Source organism: Heliconius melpomene, chromosome 8 (genome assembly GCF_056956725.1).
Source record: "Heliconius melpomene rosina isolate 202511_hmr_F chromosome 8, ASM5695672v1, whole genome shotgun sequence".
Lineage (NCBI taxonomy): Eukaryota > Metazoa > Arthropoda > Insecta > Lepidoptera > Nymphalidae > Heliconius > Heliconius melpomene.
This window is the reverse complement of record NC_140396.1, coordinates 3,865,362-3,881,428: the sequence shown is the minus strand read 5'-3', so window position 1 is coordinate 3,881,428 and position 16,067 is coordinate 3,865,362. Positions and strand designations below refer to the sequence as shown.

Sequence of the window (16,067 nt, the reverse complement as noted above, 5' to 3'; positions counted from 1 at the left end):
TATATGTACCGGTTGTCATCGTATCGGTTGTGGAAGGTTACGTTCGGGGCGGGCGGGCGCTCGGGCGGCGCGGTGCGACGGCGGCAGAGGGCGCCCCGGCCGCGGGTGCGCGCGACGCTGGCGGCGCTGGCGTCGTGACGCAGTGTGACGTCAGCGCGCCGTCGGCTCGATAGGAGCCAGCACCGTCCTCAGTCGCCGCCCGAAACAGGCCGCCGCTAGTCGCGCCCTACGCGCCTCCTCCACCCGTGCACTTCTCTCATACCGGGTTTTAGTTTTATACCATAATGACATAGCCCCAGTCTCGTGCGAAGAGACGACGTGAAAGCGCACACATTTTAGTTTTCCGTTGAGGCGGGTGAAGCCGTAACGGTCTCCGTTGTTGCAGAACTAGCGACGATCCACTCTCATTCCACCGAGGAACGCAGCAGAGACCAGAAGGCGGTCTGCTCTTTTAATCCCGCCTTTACATAAAGACTAGCTAAAATGGGCGAGGTGAGTGCAGTGCGCTTGCTGTAGTGTTTATCAGATTTTTTTTTTCAATAGTATCCTCTTAGCGTGGTATTTTCGTGAAAACGTGAGTGCATGTAGCTAACAGTGAGTGCAGAACAAGTCTCAACAAGTCTCTCAAAAGATGTCGTGGTCATCAGTAATTTTCGTTGGCTGTGTAATGTGCTTGCTTTCAACCATATCTCCGACGGCCGCAGCAGGGGAATCCATTTGCACGTCTCATTTTCCCTTTGTTCCATAATAGTTCAAAAATTTACTTAAGCTTTTGCACAAAATAGTTTAGGTTTTATATGGCGAAGCAACTGTTAATAATTAAGCTTACAGTCAATAATTACATATTGGTATTACATATTCGAGTAATTCAATTATATTGTCATCCTAGTGCTTTAGTTAGTAATGGAACGTAAAATGTTAAGCATTCGAAGAATGTAAAAGGAGCAATGTATTGAAGACAGCGGCGGTCGAGTTGCGTAACAGCTCGTATCGATCTGTGCGGCGAGAGACACTTCGCTTTGTGGTCTCCTCGTATGCCATCTACAAATTCTTTGTGAGGATTGTTATCTACAACTACCAGCTTTTAAATTAAATACTTCTTTTTTGATTCTTAATATAATTGAAAAACTCAAAAGCATCAGCTCATTGAAACACCCCAATTCGTGAAGCAACTTCTTAGTGCGACTTCAACTTTTCCTAAATGATTATAAATTTAAAATATTTTTTGATTAATTAGAGTTTTTCCAATTGGCTTTTTAACAATTATTTTAGATATCCAGCAATTCTCTTTCTTTATTTATGGCATAGGAAAAGTTGGTAACAGAATCAAAATTTCTCCATCCATTATAACATTTGACAAGGTGTCCTGGAGGAAGTAACTAAACAGGTTGTCGCGGTTCGGACACGAGAACTAGATATAAGAGCACCGAAGGTTTATTAGAAAATTGCCTTGTCATTATGTCATTTAAATCGCATAGAGTGCCGTCGTTCTATTGGAGTATTTCCTTTATCCTTTATGACGATAACACGCACCTAGCAATTAGGTTCCTAGATTAAATTCTTCAAGTTCAAAATTAAGAAATTTGTCTATACTAAAATTTACGATAATTTTGCCTGTAAATTGACAATACGAGGTAAAATATATAACTAGAATTTTGTATAAGAAGCCATTTTCCAATTGTCAGTATGTTGCAACTGTTTGCAGCTAGTAATGAATACCAGTATATGGTCCCTACTAACGACGGAATAATCAAAGTCAATGTTCAGTAATATGAGAACTTAGAAGAGACCAATTAAAATGAGATCGGATACGTTTAGTTTTATATGAATATTGATTTGGAATTACGTAAATAAATAAATTTCTAAATAAGAAAAATAATTTTGTTGCTTCTCCTTTAAAAGAAGTCATAAATATATTCATTATCTATAAAATATTTGAAGTACTTGGAGAACAATAACCTTACTATCTTTAGAGTTTGAATAATTAAATTCACGAATGTTATTGTTTTTTTGTGCATATTATCGCTATAATTAAAAGGTAATAAAACATTAAAAACAAACTAAATAGGCATCTTAATTAAGTGCATTGACCATTTGTTATAATTACAGTGTTATTGCATATAAATAGGTACGCTAAAAGTTAAAAAAACAACTCGATACAACCGCTCTTAAGTCTGAGATCGGTCATTCATAAATTATGTATCTATGACTGAAAACTGCATCTCAAGATCGATCTCAGACTTGAGAGTGGTTAGCAAATACGGGTCTTAGAATATGAATGGTATTAACAAATAGATAGAATAGAAACATGAATGCCTAAGTAAGTTTCACCTATCCTTGTAATTGTCCAAATCGAGGGTATGATGACGCACACGTCGCAGAATATCAACAAACGCACGTGAATCTGGCGACTAATAGTGTTTTGGCAGCGGTCGCATGTTATAATTGCATGTCGGGAACCTCGTTGGGCGACTTGGTTAAAAATAATTGTCTCATTCACATGCGCGGTACTACTACGATAGTAACCACAAATTTTCGGTAATAACCAGTTCGTGGCCGTGACAATGGAATTCTGATCGCTCAAATACTTTTCGCAGTTCTGAATGTTTTTCTTTGAAAATCAAAAAATATGCTCGAGACTTATTAGATAGCTAGTATTTTGCTTTTATGGTATCGTTAGAATAAAAATGTGAAACCAGACATTATCAAACCATAGAGGCCGGTTGTTGCATAGGGGCACAAGCGAACGATTGTAAACGCGACAGGTTGTGGGTTCGATTCCCATTCGAAATAATGAAATATTTCATATTTTAACGAGACAAAGCGCGGCGTTAAGTTCCGGCACTCAACAAGCAATGCCTCCGGAAGTCGACGGAAAGCGGGGAACGAAAATATTTTAACGGAAATGGAGTGCCTTAACACTTAATCTTTCAGGTTTCCTCTGTCTATCCTGTTATGTGCGAGAAACAGCGTGAAGATATAAAAAAATCAAACTATTAAAAAAGTAAAAATGTAAATGCATTATCGTGATGACTGCAATCTGGCAATCTTAGTTCAATCAATAGATATATTTTATGTAAGGCACGTTGTTTGTTTAAAATTTAAATAAAAGGGACCCAATACTCCTAAAAGTATTATGCTCTTCGGCTATGTACTTAAGGATGTCTTATTGTATACGGAACCGGATTCTATTTTTCATCAGATATTCCGGTTTAACCTTTACAGAGATTATAGAATGCGGTCGCCGGGGCCCGGGGGGTGGCAACCTTGTCTTTTAGCTATTTATGTCGAGGGTAGCGGGGGGTTAGGTCGCACTGCGCAAGCGTCCTGCGTGCGGCTTATGTAACGAGTGGAGCACACCTTATTTTTGATGTGCAATTGTATTTCCATTTCAGTAACTGATATATTTCAGTATATTTTATATTTATAAGCCAAATTCCAGTATATTGTTTAGAGAAAAGGTTATATAGCTTCTTCAGATTTAACAAAAGAAATAAAACTTGTCTGATTACTAAACCTATCTATTGATCTATTACATCATAGATACTGGAGTATAAAATATTTTCTGGTTAAGACAATTTATGTATATTTAAAATATAGCCTAAAATTTCCCTTATATTTTAAAAACACACACGTCAAGTCCGAGTCCTATTCGTGTCCTAACTTTAACCTTCATCGGGCTCCAGGGCGCGGTTTAATGAGGGCCGTTATGCAGCGTTCATCAATTATCGACGGCGACGGCCGAGCCGGGTTGTTTATGGCACCACTGACGCATTTAGCCTCAGTGACATTATAGCTATTTTCCCACTACATTATCGTTATTGCTCTCGTATGCGCTTTTCCCGACGGCACTAAAACTAGGTCATAATTCATTCCATGCGCAGTTATTCCACCAATGATATTCTAAACTAGCACCGGCTGGTGTTAGGTACTTTAATTTTACTAAATGATGAATTCAGTTTGAATTGGTGCGCATGTGTAGTCTGGTGGTGCCTTTGGTTTGTATTGTCGCTGGCGGGTTCGCACACGCAACTAGTTCAGCTCAATTGAACGTCATTGAGCCGGTGATCCCTAACAGGACTATAGCAGGTCGTCAAGGTTACACCTCTCGGACACGCTCGCTGTTGCCGTGTGCCCGCCTCTTGACAATAACTACATTAGGTACCTACGCGTATCGTCCGTAGTTCACAATGGTAATTGGAAAAACATAATCAACTCCAGCACGTTTCATTTATGTGTGTGTCCGTCCTTTCAGTTATATTTCAGTATTTTTTTGTGTATGACTTTATAGCATTTTGTTTTTGTTTGATTTTAACGATATTTTGATCTTAATAGATATGCCATTAAAATATATGATTTTTTTTTCATATTTCTTGTTTTTCATGTATAAACAAGTGATTTTGAATTAAACAGTTATGAAATGTATAGTTTAATACAGAATGACTTGGTGTCGCTACTCATACTCACTTCACTTAGTTCCAGTGCATGGCCCTAGGGCCGCCTTGTAGAATGTGTCTAGCCCCTAGTTATGTTTGCAGCATGGCCGTACCGACTCGTACCGTGTCGCCACCATCGGGCCCGTAAAGGATGATAATAGAACTGCTGATGGACAGTATAAGGTTTTTAATTTACATTTTCACCTCATTGTGGCCTTGCAAGTGACAATTGACATCTGATCAAACTATATTGTACCTGTCAGTTGCCACTTCTAAGCATGTATTCAATCATTCTTCATAACTTTTTTAAAATTTTATTTTTATGTAAATTGTTTGTGATAACTTTCTTATAAATTTGATTTTACATAATTTTATTGTTAATAATTCTATATACTTATTAATTGAATAATTATATTTCAATAAACCTATATCTGTATGGATATAATTTGCTCTGTTTTATTTATTGTGAGTATAATATTTTTTATGTCTATTTCCTAGACTCGCCGGAAACCCCCTGCGAAGAAGCGGAAACCAGGAGATTTAGATGACCTAAAACAGGAATTAGATATCGACTACCACAAAGTAACGCCCGAAGAACTATACCAAAGATTTCAGACACATCCCGAGAATGTAAATATTAAATAGTGTACTCAGTTTTATTTAAGAAATATTATATTTAAAGTAGGTAGCAACTAAATTGATATTTTTTTTACAGGGACTTAGTCATGCAAAGGCGAAAGAAAATCTTGAACGAGACGGTCCAAATGCACTCACACCTCCAAAACAGACACCCGAATGGGTGAAATTTTGTAAAAATCTATTCGGCGGCTTTGCTTTATTACTGTGGATTGGTGCTATTCTTTGCTTTATTGCCTACGGAATTCAGGTATGTCCAGCCAATGTCGTTGTTAACTTAAAAGTTTCTAATTGCAGGTTTTACTAATAAAGAACACTGTTTGCAGGCGAGTACCGTCGAAGAACCAGCAGATGACAACTTGTACCTTGGAATTGTATTAGCGGCTGTGGTTATTGTTACCGGTATCTTCTCGTATTATCAGGAAAGCAAGTCGTCTAAGATCATGGAATCATTCAAGAACATGGTACCCCAGTTCGCAACCGTTATCCGTGAAGGAGAGAAGTTAACACTGCGTGCCGAAGACTTAGTGCTTGGAGATATTGTTGAGGTTAGTAATTCTTATAAGTCTTGCGATTAAGAAATTGTTATTTTCTTACTATTATCTAAAAACTTATAATTAAATACATTTTTTTGCAACAGGTTAAATTTGGTGACAGGATTCCAGCTGATGTTCGTATCATTGAAGCGCGTGGCTTTAAAGTAGATAACTCGAGTTTGACCGGCGAGTCTGAACCACAGTCCCGTGGCCCCGAATTTACCAACGAAAACCCTCTGGAAACCAAGAACCTGGCTTTCTTCTCTACCAACGCTGTTGAAGGTACCGCCAAGGGAATCGTCATCTGTTGCGGTGATAACACGGTGAGAAAGTGTTTTAAGTACTGTTAAAACATATTTAACACTTTAAATATTTTTTATGTTGTTTCTGTAATTATGTTTACAAAACTTTCATACTATTTTAGGTTATGGGTCGTATTGCCGGCTTAGCTTCAGGTTTGGACACCGGTGAAACCCCCATTGCAAAGGAAATCCATCACTTTATTCACTTGATCACGGGCGTAGCTGTGTTCCTCGGAGTTACTTTCTTCGTCATTGCCTTTATCCTCGGTTACCATTGGCTCGACGCAGTCATCTTCCTTATTGGTAACGAACACTATATTTTCTTCACTCAAATTATAGTGTAAATAAAAAAACTTAATATTAATAAATATTATTATTTCACAGGTATCATTGTGGCCAATGTGCCTGAAGGCTTGCTCGCAACTGTAACTGTATGTCTGACCCTCACTGCCAAACGAATGGCCTCCAAGAACTGCCTGGTCAAGAACTTGGAAGCTGTCGAAACCCTTGGATCTACGTCTACCATCTGTTCAGATAAAACTGGCACCCTCACACAGAACAGGATGACTGTGGCCCACATGTGGTTCGACAACCAGATCATTGAAGCTGACACCACTGAAGATCAATCTGGAGTACAATATGGTAATACAAAGAACTAACAAACTATTCTACACTTGGTTTAAAACAAAAAAAAAAACAAATATTCTGCCCTTACTTTTTTTCTGACAACACCTGTACTTTTCTAGATCGCACTAGCCCTGGATTCAAGGCTCTCGCCAAAATTGCTACTCTCTGCAACCGAGCTGAATTCAAGGGAGGTCAGGATGGTGTACCAATTCTGAAGAAGGAAGTTGCCGGCGACGCGTCCGAGGCTGCTCTACTCAAATGTATGGAACTTGCTCTCGGTGACGTCCTGTCCATTAGGAAAAGAAACAAGAAAGTTTGCGAAATTCCCTTTAACTCGACCAACAAGTATCAAGTTTCTATCCATGAAAGTGATGACTCTAGCGACCCTCGGCATTTGCTTGTGATGAAGGGTGCGCCAGAAAGGATTTTGGAACGCTGCAGCACTATATTCATTGGTGGCAAGGAGAAGGTGAAAAAAATAATTTTATTTGTCAGGATTTTTTAAAATTAAGAAGTTTAAAATTTTCCAAAGACAAAATTAAAATCTATGTATACTTTTATAAACCAGGTATTGGATGAGGAAATGAAGGAAGCTTTCAACAACGCGTATTTAGAACTCGGTGGTCTCGGTGAACGTGTGCTCGGTTTCTGCGACCTCCAACTGCCCTCTGACAAATATCCCATTGGATACAAATTCAACACGGATGACCCCAACTTCCCCTTGGACAACCTTCGTTTTGTCGGCCTCATGAGTATGATTGATCCTCCTCGCGCTGCCGTACCCGATGCCGTTGCTAAGTGCCGATCTGCTGGTATCAAGGTATATTAAAAATATATGTATTCAATCAGAGAAATAATAAAATTATTTAATGTTATAAATTTTTTCCATGTAAAAAAATTTATTAATCCAGGTTATCATGGTAACTGGAGATCACCCGATCACGGCCAAGGCTATTGCCAAGTCAGTAGGCATCATCTCGGAAGGAAATGAAACCGTAGAGGATATTGCTGCCCGCCTTAACATTCCCGTGTCTGAAGTGAACCCCCGCGAGGCCAAGGCTGCTGTAGTCCACGGCACTGAACTCAGGGAGCTTAATTCTGACCAACTTGATGAAATTCTTAAGTGAGTTTTTATTTTTTTAGTACGTAGATTTTTGAAAAAATTAACTATCGTTAATAACATAACATACTTATAAATAATTGGACTTAATTTTGACGTAACCTACTAAGGCTTAAATAACACACACAACATAAATAAGTTGCAATAAGCATATAATAATTTCCAAGTAGCTTAATGAGAATGTATCGATTAGTAGTCATGGTGCTTGGATGTTTTTCAAGAAGCGCAGTTTCAATTCTCATTACGTTAAATTTTTTATCCGTATTCTAAAAAAATATTTTTCTTTCCTAAGTGTGGAATAACACTTCAAAAATATAAAAAAAAATACACCCATCCTAGATTCCACACGGAGATCGTATTCGCGCGTACGTCGCCGCAACAGAAGCTGATCATTGTTGAGGGCTGCCAGCGTCTCGGTGCCATCGTGGCTGTGACTGGTGACGGCGTCAACGACTCCCCCGCTTTGAAGAAAGCGGACATTGGTGTTGCTATGGGAATTGCTGGCTCCGATGTGTCTAAACAGGTAGGTGTTGCATAATTAAATGTGGGATACATTTTTTTTGTTTCACGCTGTATCCCGCAGGTAGCATGGTAGGCAGAGCTAAACCAGTGTTAAGACAGTCCGTTTACTATTTTCCACCCTATTTCTGAAAGATTGAGTGGTGAAAGTCAATACCGCGCCTTGACTTGTTATGAGAGCGATGTAATAAAAATAATTCCTTACCGTCAATGGGAATCGAATTCACAATCGTCACGTTTAAAGTCTGACGATATGCTGCTGCACCTCAAAGCCTCAATTTAACTCGTAAGAGATGTAATTAAACCAAAATAAATAAATTATCCCAAGGCTGCTGACATGATCCTGCTCGACGACAACTTCGCTTCCATCGTAACTGGCGTAGAAGAGGGCCGCTTGATTTTCGACAACCTGAAGAAGTCCATCGCCTACACACTCACGTCGAACATTCCAGAAATCTCGCCTTTCCTTGCCTTTATCCTGTGCGATATTCCTTTACCCCTCGGCACTGTTACTATCCTTTGTATCGATCTCGGAACTGACATGGTAAGTTTCATAACTGACTGTGCTGAATACAATATTATAAAATTCCAAACTTTGCAAGTGATTATAATAATGACGGAAATTACTTAATTTTTCATTTCTTTATATTCGATAACAGAGTTTACAATCTTGTGATTATATTCACTTGCAAATAAAAAATATAACATTAATGTCAATTGTATAACAAAATAGTGTTTGACACGCGACAGTGTAAACGTGTAGGTGTTTTACCAAGTTGTTGCTACTAGGTGCCCGCCATAGCGCTGGCGTACGAGGCGGCGGAGGCGGACATTATGAAACGCCCGCCTCGCAACCCCTTTTGCGACAAACTTGTCAACGAGAGGTGTTTGTTACATTTAGTTACAATTATGTTGCCTCTAACCCATAACCGGTTTCAGCTAACGTCGCTGTTGTATCGGTATCGTGAAGAGTGGACTTAATTACATTTGCATTGTATGTAATCGTAATATGCAAATTGAATTTGTAATAAAAGTTGCAAAAAGTATTTGATACGAATGATAATAAACGATTTTCTATATGGTTACGGTTACATGCAAATTGTTTTCAGGAATGTTAAGGTTTTCGACTGTATGGACTTATAGCGAACGCCGAGTTCTACTAACGATGGAGTGTCGCTTTTCATTGATTGTTGATGTAATAGGTGACATTATTTGGTGATCACCAAAACGACGATCTCAGTGATAAAACTTTTAGTAACGAAATTGTCGTTCGATCATCAACAAATGTCATACCTTATTATTTTGCAATAATTTTAGAATTAGAAACTAATATGTATTTGTCCATAATATTAAGACTTATTCGGGTAAGACATAACAAAGGACCAGACACAATTAGGAATTACATTTATATACCGATATGACACGATACAACTATCATTTCACCGACACCACCATCACCATTCGTCCAGTTTGTCAGTTTGTCTCGTGGACGCAACGCCAAGTCGATATCATTCATGGTTCATTCAATTAAATTTTGTTTCACATCCCGGTGGTAATCAAAGAAAACATTTCATCGTCTGTTTTTTATATGTTTAACATTTTGTTATCTATGATAGTGATAAGCATCGCAAGATATTGTAAGCAAACGTCCGGATAGCTTTTGTTTAATATAATAATTATTACCAGAATTTATAATGTCAATCGGTAATTAAAAATTGGAGAAAGATGAGGATATTACGGTACGGGCCGTTCTGCCGGGCGTGTGCTTGCATTCTTGTTAAGTGTTGGATGTTGTGGACACGTGAGTGGCGACGCACGCTTGCCGATCGCTCTCATAGCTAGTGTTTGTGTAGGTGCCCGCCATTTCCCTGGCTTACGAGGAGGCTGAGTCTGACATAATGAAGCGACAGCCGCGTAATCCTTTCACTGATAAACTCGTTAACGAGAGGTAAACAACGTGAAAAAATTGACGATATTAATCTATACGCTATTTTGCTTGCTACTACGTGTATTTAGTGTTCCGTATTTCGGGTTGGTTGTTGCCTGCAGTGTGACGATCGTAGGTACACGAGTGTGGATATTGAAGGCGACAATCGCACCGTTTCTGCCTTGCGTTGTCTTTTAACACTTTTTTTTAAATCTTTCTATATTAACAGATCTCCTTCCTTTAACGTAGCTCGATGTGGTTGTGGAACAACGTGTTTTTTTGTCCATCTGTGAACGATTCGAAACACATTGTTCCATTTGTTTATATTGTGGTTTTTATTGATTGTATTTATTTATTAAATGTCGTGATCGCCCTTGAGGTAAGAGGTCGATCTCAGTGTCTGCCATCTGTCTTCTGCATGCATTTATTACACACCTAAACGTCTTCTTAGTACTGATCGATTTATTAATCTTCTTATTTTTTTTTATATATTTTATTTTACCTTCATACCTTTCATGCACACCATGAGACACGATACTTACATCAGTTTCGTTACCATACAGACTTAGGCGTACGGATCATCTCACTGCATTTATCGTATTTATATCTTATAGGCTACATTATACAAATATTTATATTAGTACATTACTTATACACGTATTCGTTATATGAATATTTCCAAGGTCTCGTACATCATCACTAGAGTAGTTTTTCAGATATCCTACTGTGCTATTTTAAACATCGATCGAGTTACTTTTTTATATTCAACACCGCTATATCTTTCTACTTTTATGATATTTTCTAGTTATATAACATGTAATATTAAGTATATAGCGAGGTATTTATGTATGTGTATATGTATATCGATTACCGGAGCTAGAGTAGAGGTGGAGGCGTGTGTAGGTGACCAGAGTGTCGTAAGTGGTACCGACCGCGTACCACTGTTGTTCTGTGCTGATTGCTTGGTGTTTACGAAGGTACCTGCTATATCATTGGCGTATGAGGCGCCCGAGTCCGATATCATGAAGCGGCAGCCCCGAGACCCTTATCGCGACAACCTCGTCAACAGAAGGTCGGACCTGCCACCAACACGTGGCAACGCTTACTAGTTCTCATTTGGGTGTAACAACATATAGCCCCACTATCAAAATTATATACAGGGTGCGATTTGTAAGGAATGGTCACCAGTCACATAGTTGATTAATCATGCAATATCATTTGTTTGTATGAAATTGTTTACTCTTCATACCCACAGCGACAGCGAGGCGTAGAAAAGTAAACAATATCACAATTAGATAGGAGAAAACTTATTTGCTGAATTATATTTTTTGGTAATTTTTAAATGCTGTATGAAAAATTCATTTCACTCATCAAAAGAAATCGTACCCTGTATTTGAAAATTCCGAATTGGTTGATATTAATGAGAGATATATTTTCATGGTGCGGCTAATTGTGGTCGAAAATTCCATTGACATGGATGTGGAAGAGTGATAATGAAGACAAACCCACCCTCAGTCCAGCACTACGCAATCACCTGTGTAGATTCGTACCGAGTCCCGTAAAACATACAATATTGAAATCCGAAACAAACTCTGTTAAATACACGATCTACTTCTGTTTCCTTTTAGCTCCTTGAGAATGATATAACAAATAGATTTTTTCTTTCTTTAGAATCCTCTAATAATAGATATGTTTAGTTGATAGTGTTTATATCTTTACAATCTTCACTCTTCCATATTTTAATGATAGACCAACGGCATTTAGCAGTGAAATGTCGATAAATGCACGTTAGAGAACAAAATTAGACAAAATTAGTGTTCATATAAAATCATAGTGATAGTAAATTAACTGTGTGTGATGTGTTTAGTACGTAGAAGATATAGATTGTTAATAGAACATTTTGTTTTTGAAGGAATGATTCAGGCGAGATGGGGCGTACTGTAATAGTTTTTTATTATTTTAATTTCATATATTATGTATATTTATTATTTTTCTAGCGGATATATAAAGTATATTTATTTATATGGTATATTTCTTAGACGCACGACGCTATATAGGTCACGTTGCTTAAGGGCTTCCGTCACCACACAATACACATTGTTTTTGATACTTTGATAAGCTATCCTTTATTTCTTGGATCACACGCTGTTCTAACTTCTTGTTTGCTTTCGCTTATCTGTGGTTCTTCTCTGAAGTTGCATGCGTGGCGTTATTGTTCGTATTTGTGGTACCAACAGCTCATAGCAATGATAAAGTAAAAACTTTAGTGTTATTTTTTCGTTGAATGATTATAAATACATTTTATTATATTCATCTAAAATATATTTTTTGGAATAGCTCTTAATTTTTACTTGATCATATTTCTTACAAGAAAATACGACAAATTATTCTTTAGGCTGTTATATCGACATGTATATTGCAAATTTTTCATCATTTAAAACTTTGCCTTTACCTGTTCCATTTTTTTTTTCTAATAAATTTGTCGTATTTTGATTCACAATACTTATTACATACACAACAAGCTTATAAATGCTAAATTTTGAATTTGAACAATTAATCAGTTGTAAAATATGAAGTGCATGCATAAAATTAAATTGATATTCCTAAAAAAATTACATTGGGAGTATTAGGTTTCAAAGATATAAAGTAAAATAACTTTATTTTGCCAATAGATTGCTACATAACGCTTTATACCACGCAAGTGCATTAGATGAGAACTGGTTTTATGTTATTTATTCTTGAAATACAATATAATATAAAAAAATAAATCTAAAATTATTACCAATAATTTCAACAATTTTTAATAGTTCTTTTTATTTTTAATAGAGGATTTAACAAAACAAGAGCAGCATCAAACCAGTTGTCAACATAATCGCAAACACCCCATACACTATTTATAGCTTTAATTCTACAAACAGGTTGATTTCGATGGCTTATGGCCAAATCGGAATGATTCAAGCCGCAGCTGGATTCTTCGTGTACTTCGTGATCATGGCTGAAAATGGGTTCCTGCCCTTGAAACTTTTCGGTATCAGAAAGCAATGGGACTCTAAGGCCATCAACGATTTGACTGACTCCTATGGACAAGAATGGGTGCGTAAATCTTGTAAATTATTAATCATGATTTTAAAAAAATCTTACTATGGTTCCAATTTCTTTTTTTTTTTCTTAAAGAAAGATCTCTTTAAAAATTGGAACGGAATCCTTGTGTATGAAATTTTATGATATTTCATGTTATTAGTCTAGTTTCTAATATAAGAATAAAACGTTTATAATTTCCATTCAGACATACCGCGACCGCAAGGCTCTCGAGTTCACCTGCCACACGGCTTTCTTCGTATCCATCGTGGTAGTACAATGGGCTGATCTGATCATCTGCAAGACCCGCCGCAACTCCATCGTTCACCAGGGCATGAGGAACTGGGCCCTCAACTTCGGTCTCATCTTCGAAACCGCGCTCGCCGCCTTCCTCTCGTACACGCCCGGTATGGACAAGGGATTGCGGATGTATCCTCTAAAGTAAGTCTTGATTATCTTTATAATAAAAGCTAGTCAGGTTTGTTGTAGAACACATAAGACATTAGGTTGATATGTGTTAGCGTTCTTTTCTTTTTCTCCCTATGGTGACAACACGAAGCTCTAGTTCACGCAGTACCCTGTTATAAGCGAGATAAAAAGCTGAAAAGAAATCGTCTATGTTAAGGATATATAATGAATATGACTCATTTTTAATTATAACTCCTGTGCAGGTTCGTGTGGTGGTTGCCCGCCATCCCCTTCATGCTGTCGATCTTCATCTACGACGAGATCCGGCGCTTCTACCTGCGCCGCAACCCCGGCGGCTGGCTGGAGCAGGAGACCTACTACTAGGCGTGCCGCTCGGCCCCGCTCGGCCCGCGAGCGCGCACACCCGGTTTTGTGTTCCACAGACTGACGCCGCGCGCCAGTGCTCGCTGTCGTGTCGCTTCTCACGCTTGCCCCCGCGCGCCCCGCCCGGAGCATTTGTTGTAATTACATTTAAGGAGCCACATTATATTGTTTAAGTGATCTAGATTAAGTTGAATCTTTGGTGTGTGCGACGTCCGAGTCGAGTGCGTGGTGCGTGGTCGGTGTGTGCCTGGGTATTAGTTCTACCGCTTACTGTTAGGTAGGTAGTCGAAATTTTGAGCCGTATTCTCGATCGTAAAGTAGTAACGAAGCATACACGTGTAAGTCGCGACCGCTTCGGGGCCGCGGGCGGGCGCCGGCCCGACACTGTGCTTTTCTTTTCTAAAACTTAACTGGTCGTTAGTGATTTTTGTGAAATTTATTAAAATAGACCGCTCACGGTTATCGCGTAAGATTTTATTTCTTAATTAAAAGATAATAAACGAAACGTAGAAATGCGTAATTAGAAATTTTTAAAATTATACAGTTATTATAGAGTCACCTCGCCGGAGGCCCGCGCCGCCCCCGCCCCGCGTGCGGCGGCGCGCGCCTCCGCTCTCGTAACGAATACATATAACATAATATAATAATGGTTACAAAAGTAATAATTATATTACATTATAGCGAATATAAATCTAAATTATATGAAATGTTTATAGATTTAAAATAAAGTTTGATTGTTTAGTGTGAGTCCGTGCGCCGTGCGAGACGGTCGGACCTTGTGAGCTACTCGTTAAGTACACTGTAGGACTAACATTGTTTTGCGTTCGACAGTTCTTTACACCGTTTCATTTTATAGTATTACTCTGTTGGCTAGGAATGCTGTAAAAATGTAAGTGTTAATAAAAAAAACATTTTCAAAATATTATTGCGATGTTTCATTGATATTAGCTAATATTTATTAAATTCTATTTATGCTGAACCTTGGTATGATTTGTACGCGCAAGAACTACCTTTACCTTTTACACACCATCATGGAAACTAATCATTACAAATGTACCTATATTTTTTTTCTATATTTGTATTATTAATTAAATGTTGCCACTTTATCCTTTCCATACTGCCTATATAAAATTCAAGACTAAATGTGTAGTATAAATTTTCAAAATTGTTATCATTACTCCATATATTTAATTATTACTAAATCAATAAGAAAGTTAAAATATATTATGAAGAAACATTGTTTTCTTAATGAACTGAATGTTAAATTGATTAAATAAATATATATATAACTAGAATATGTTACATTATTACTATGTTTTTTTATATATTACGTCATACTATAGAGACGCAGTGGCAATGTTTCTTTAAACACACCACACTTATCGGTATCTTCATTTGAAGGAATTATTAAATAAAAAAAAAAAAATCTCTTATCTGATGGAAAAAATACTGGCAACTTGAAATATCTATAAATTGGGCGGATGATTAACTACGGGGGACTAGGTTTAGGCAAAGCTCCCACACATAGCAGGGTATGCAGAGGTAGCCCAGTGTTAAGACATTCCGCTCTCCACTTTCCTCCGAATTCTGGAGGCATTGTGTTTTGAGAGCTTGACACCAGAGCGATGAAAATATTAAATATTTCATTTTCTCGAGTCGGTATCGCGCCCCCACTGGTTCCACTATTAATCTAGCTGCTCTGTTATTAGGTGTAGGAGAAGCTTGCGGGTCAATAAAGTTTGATTCATACAGAAAATTCACAAATATAAAATAAATAAACATAATTAGATTTGATGTACTGCCTCTTACTTTCCGTCCAAGCACTGGTTCACCTGTATGCCATTAAACCTTCAAGACGTAATATATTTTTATTAAAAACGTGGTAGAAGTATCTAATTTAAAACTTCAATTAAGGAAACCACAATCAAATTGTAAAATCTTTGTATAGCCTATATAAATAATAACCAATTGTTGAGTATGAACTATTTATTTCTATATACAAATTATGTAAATAATTACTTATATGAAATTATTATTACTAATGAGGCAAGTTGTGGCGCATGTGCACGAGAGTGGAACTAAACGACATATTGT

At 37.7% G+C, this 16,067-nt stretch overlaps 1 protein-coding gene across 11 annotated transcripts in view; it reads left to right on the top strand.

Moving 5' to 3' along the window:
- Atpalpha (sodium/potassium-transporting ATPase subunit alpha) overlaps positions 1–14,898 on the top strand; it is a 37,147-nt gene extending 22,249 nt beyond the window's left edge. Inside the window, exons 2-18 of one of the 11 annotated variants that reach the window (XM_085189687.1) lie at positions 386–492; positions 4,539–4,619; positions 4,935–5,066; positions 5,152–5,322; positions 5,399–5,620; positions 5,713–5,931; positions 6,033–6,213; positions 6,295–6,552; positions 6,657–7,006; positions 7,106–7,357; positions 7,449–7,660; positions 7,997–8,180; positions 8,505–8,720; positions 10,030–10,124; positions 13,022–13,196; positions 13,390–13,622; positions 13,853–14,898. In XM_085189687.1, coding sequence (XP_085045813.1) covers positions 484–492; positions 4,539–4,619; positions 4,935–5,066; positions 5,152–5,322; positions 5,399–5,620; positions 5,713–5,931; positions 6,033–6,213; positions 6,295–6,552; positions 6,657–7,006; positions 7,106–7,357; positions 7,449–7,660; positions 7,997–8,180; positions 8,505–8,720; positions 10,030–10,124; positions 13,022–13,196; positions 13,390–13,622; positions 13,853–13,973 — 3,111 coding nt within the window. In that variant the 5' untranslated portion in view covers positions 386–483 and the 3' untranslated portion in view covers positions 13,974–14,898. Of the gene's footprint in view, positions 1–179; positions 493–4,538; positions 4,620–4,934; positions 5,067–5,151; positions 5,323–5,398; positions 5,621–5,712; positions 5,932–6,032; positions 6,214–6,294; positions 6,553–6,656; positions 7,007–7,105; positions 7,358–7,448; positions 7,661–7,996; positions 8,181–8,504; positions 8,721–8,965; positions 9,061–10,029; positions 10,125–11,080; positions 11,176–13,021; positions 13,197–13,389; positions 13,623–13,852 lie in introns of those variants that run through there. The other 10 variants (XM_085189686.1, XM_085189688.1, XM_085189692.1 and 7 more) reach the window with 10 other exon arrangements.
- The last annotated feature ends 1,169 nt before the right edge of the window (positions 14,899–16,067 follow it).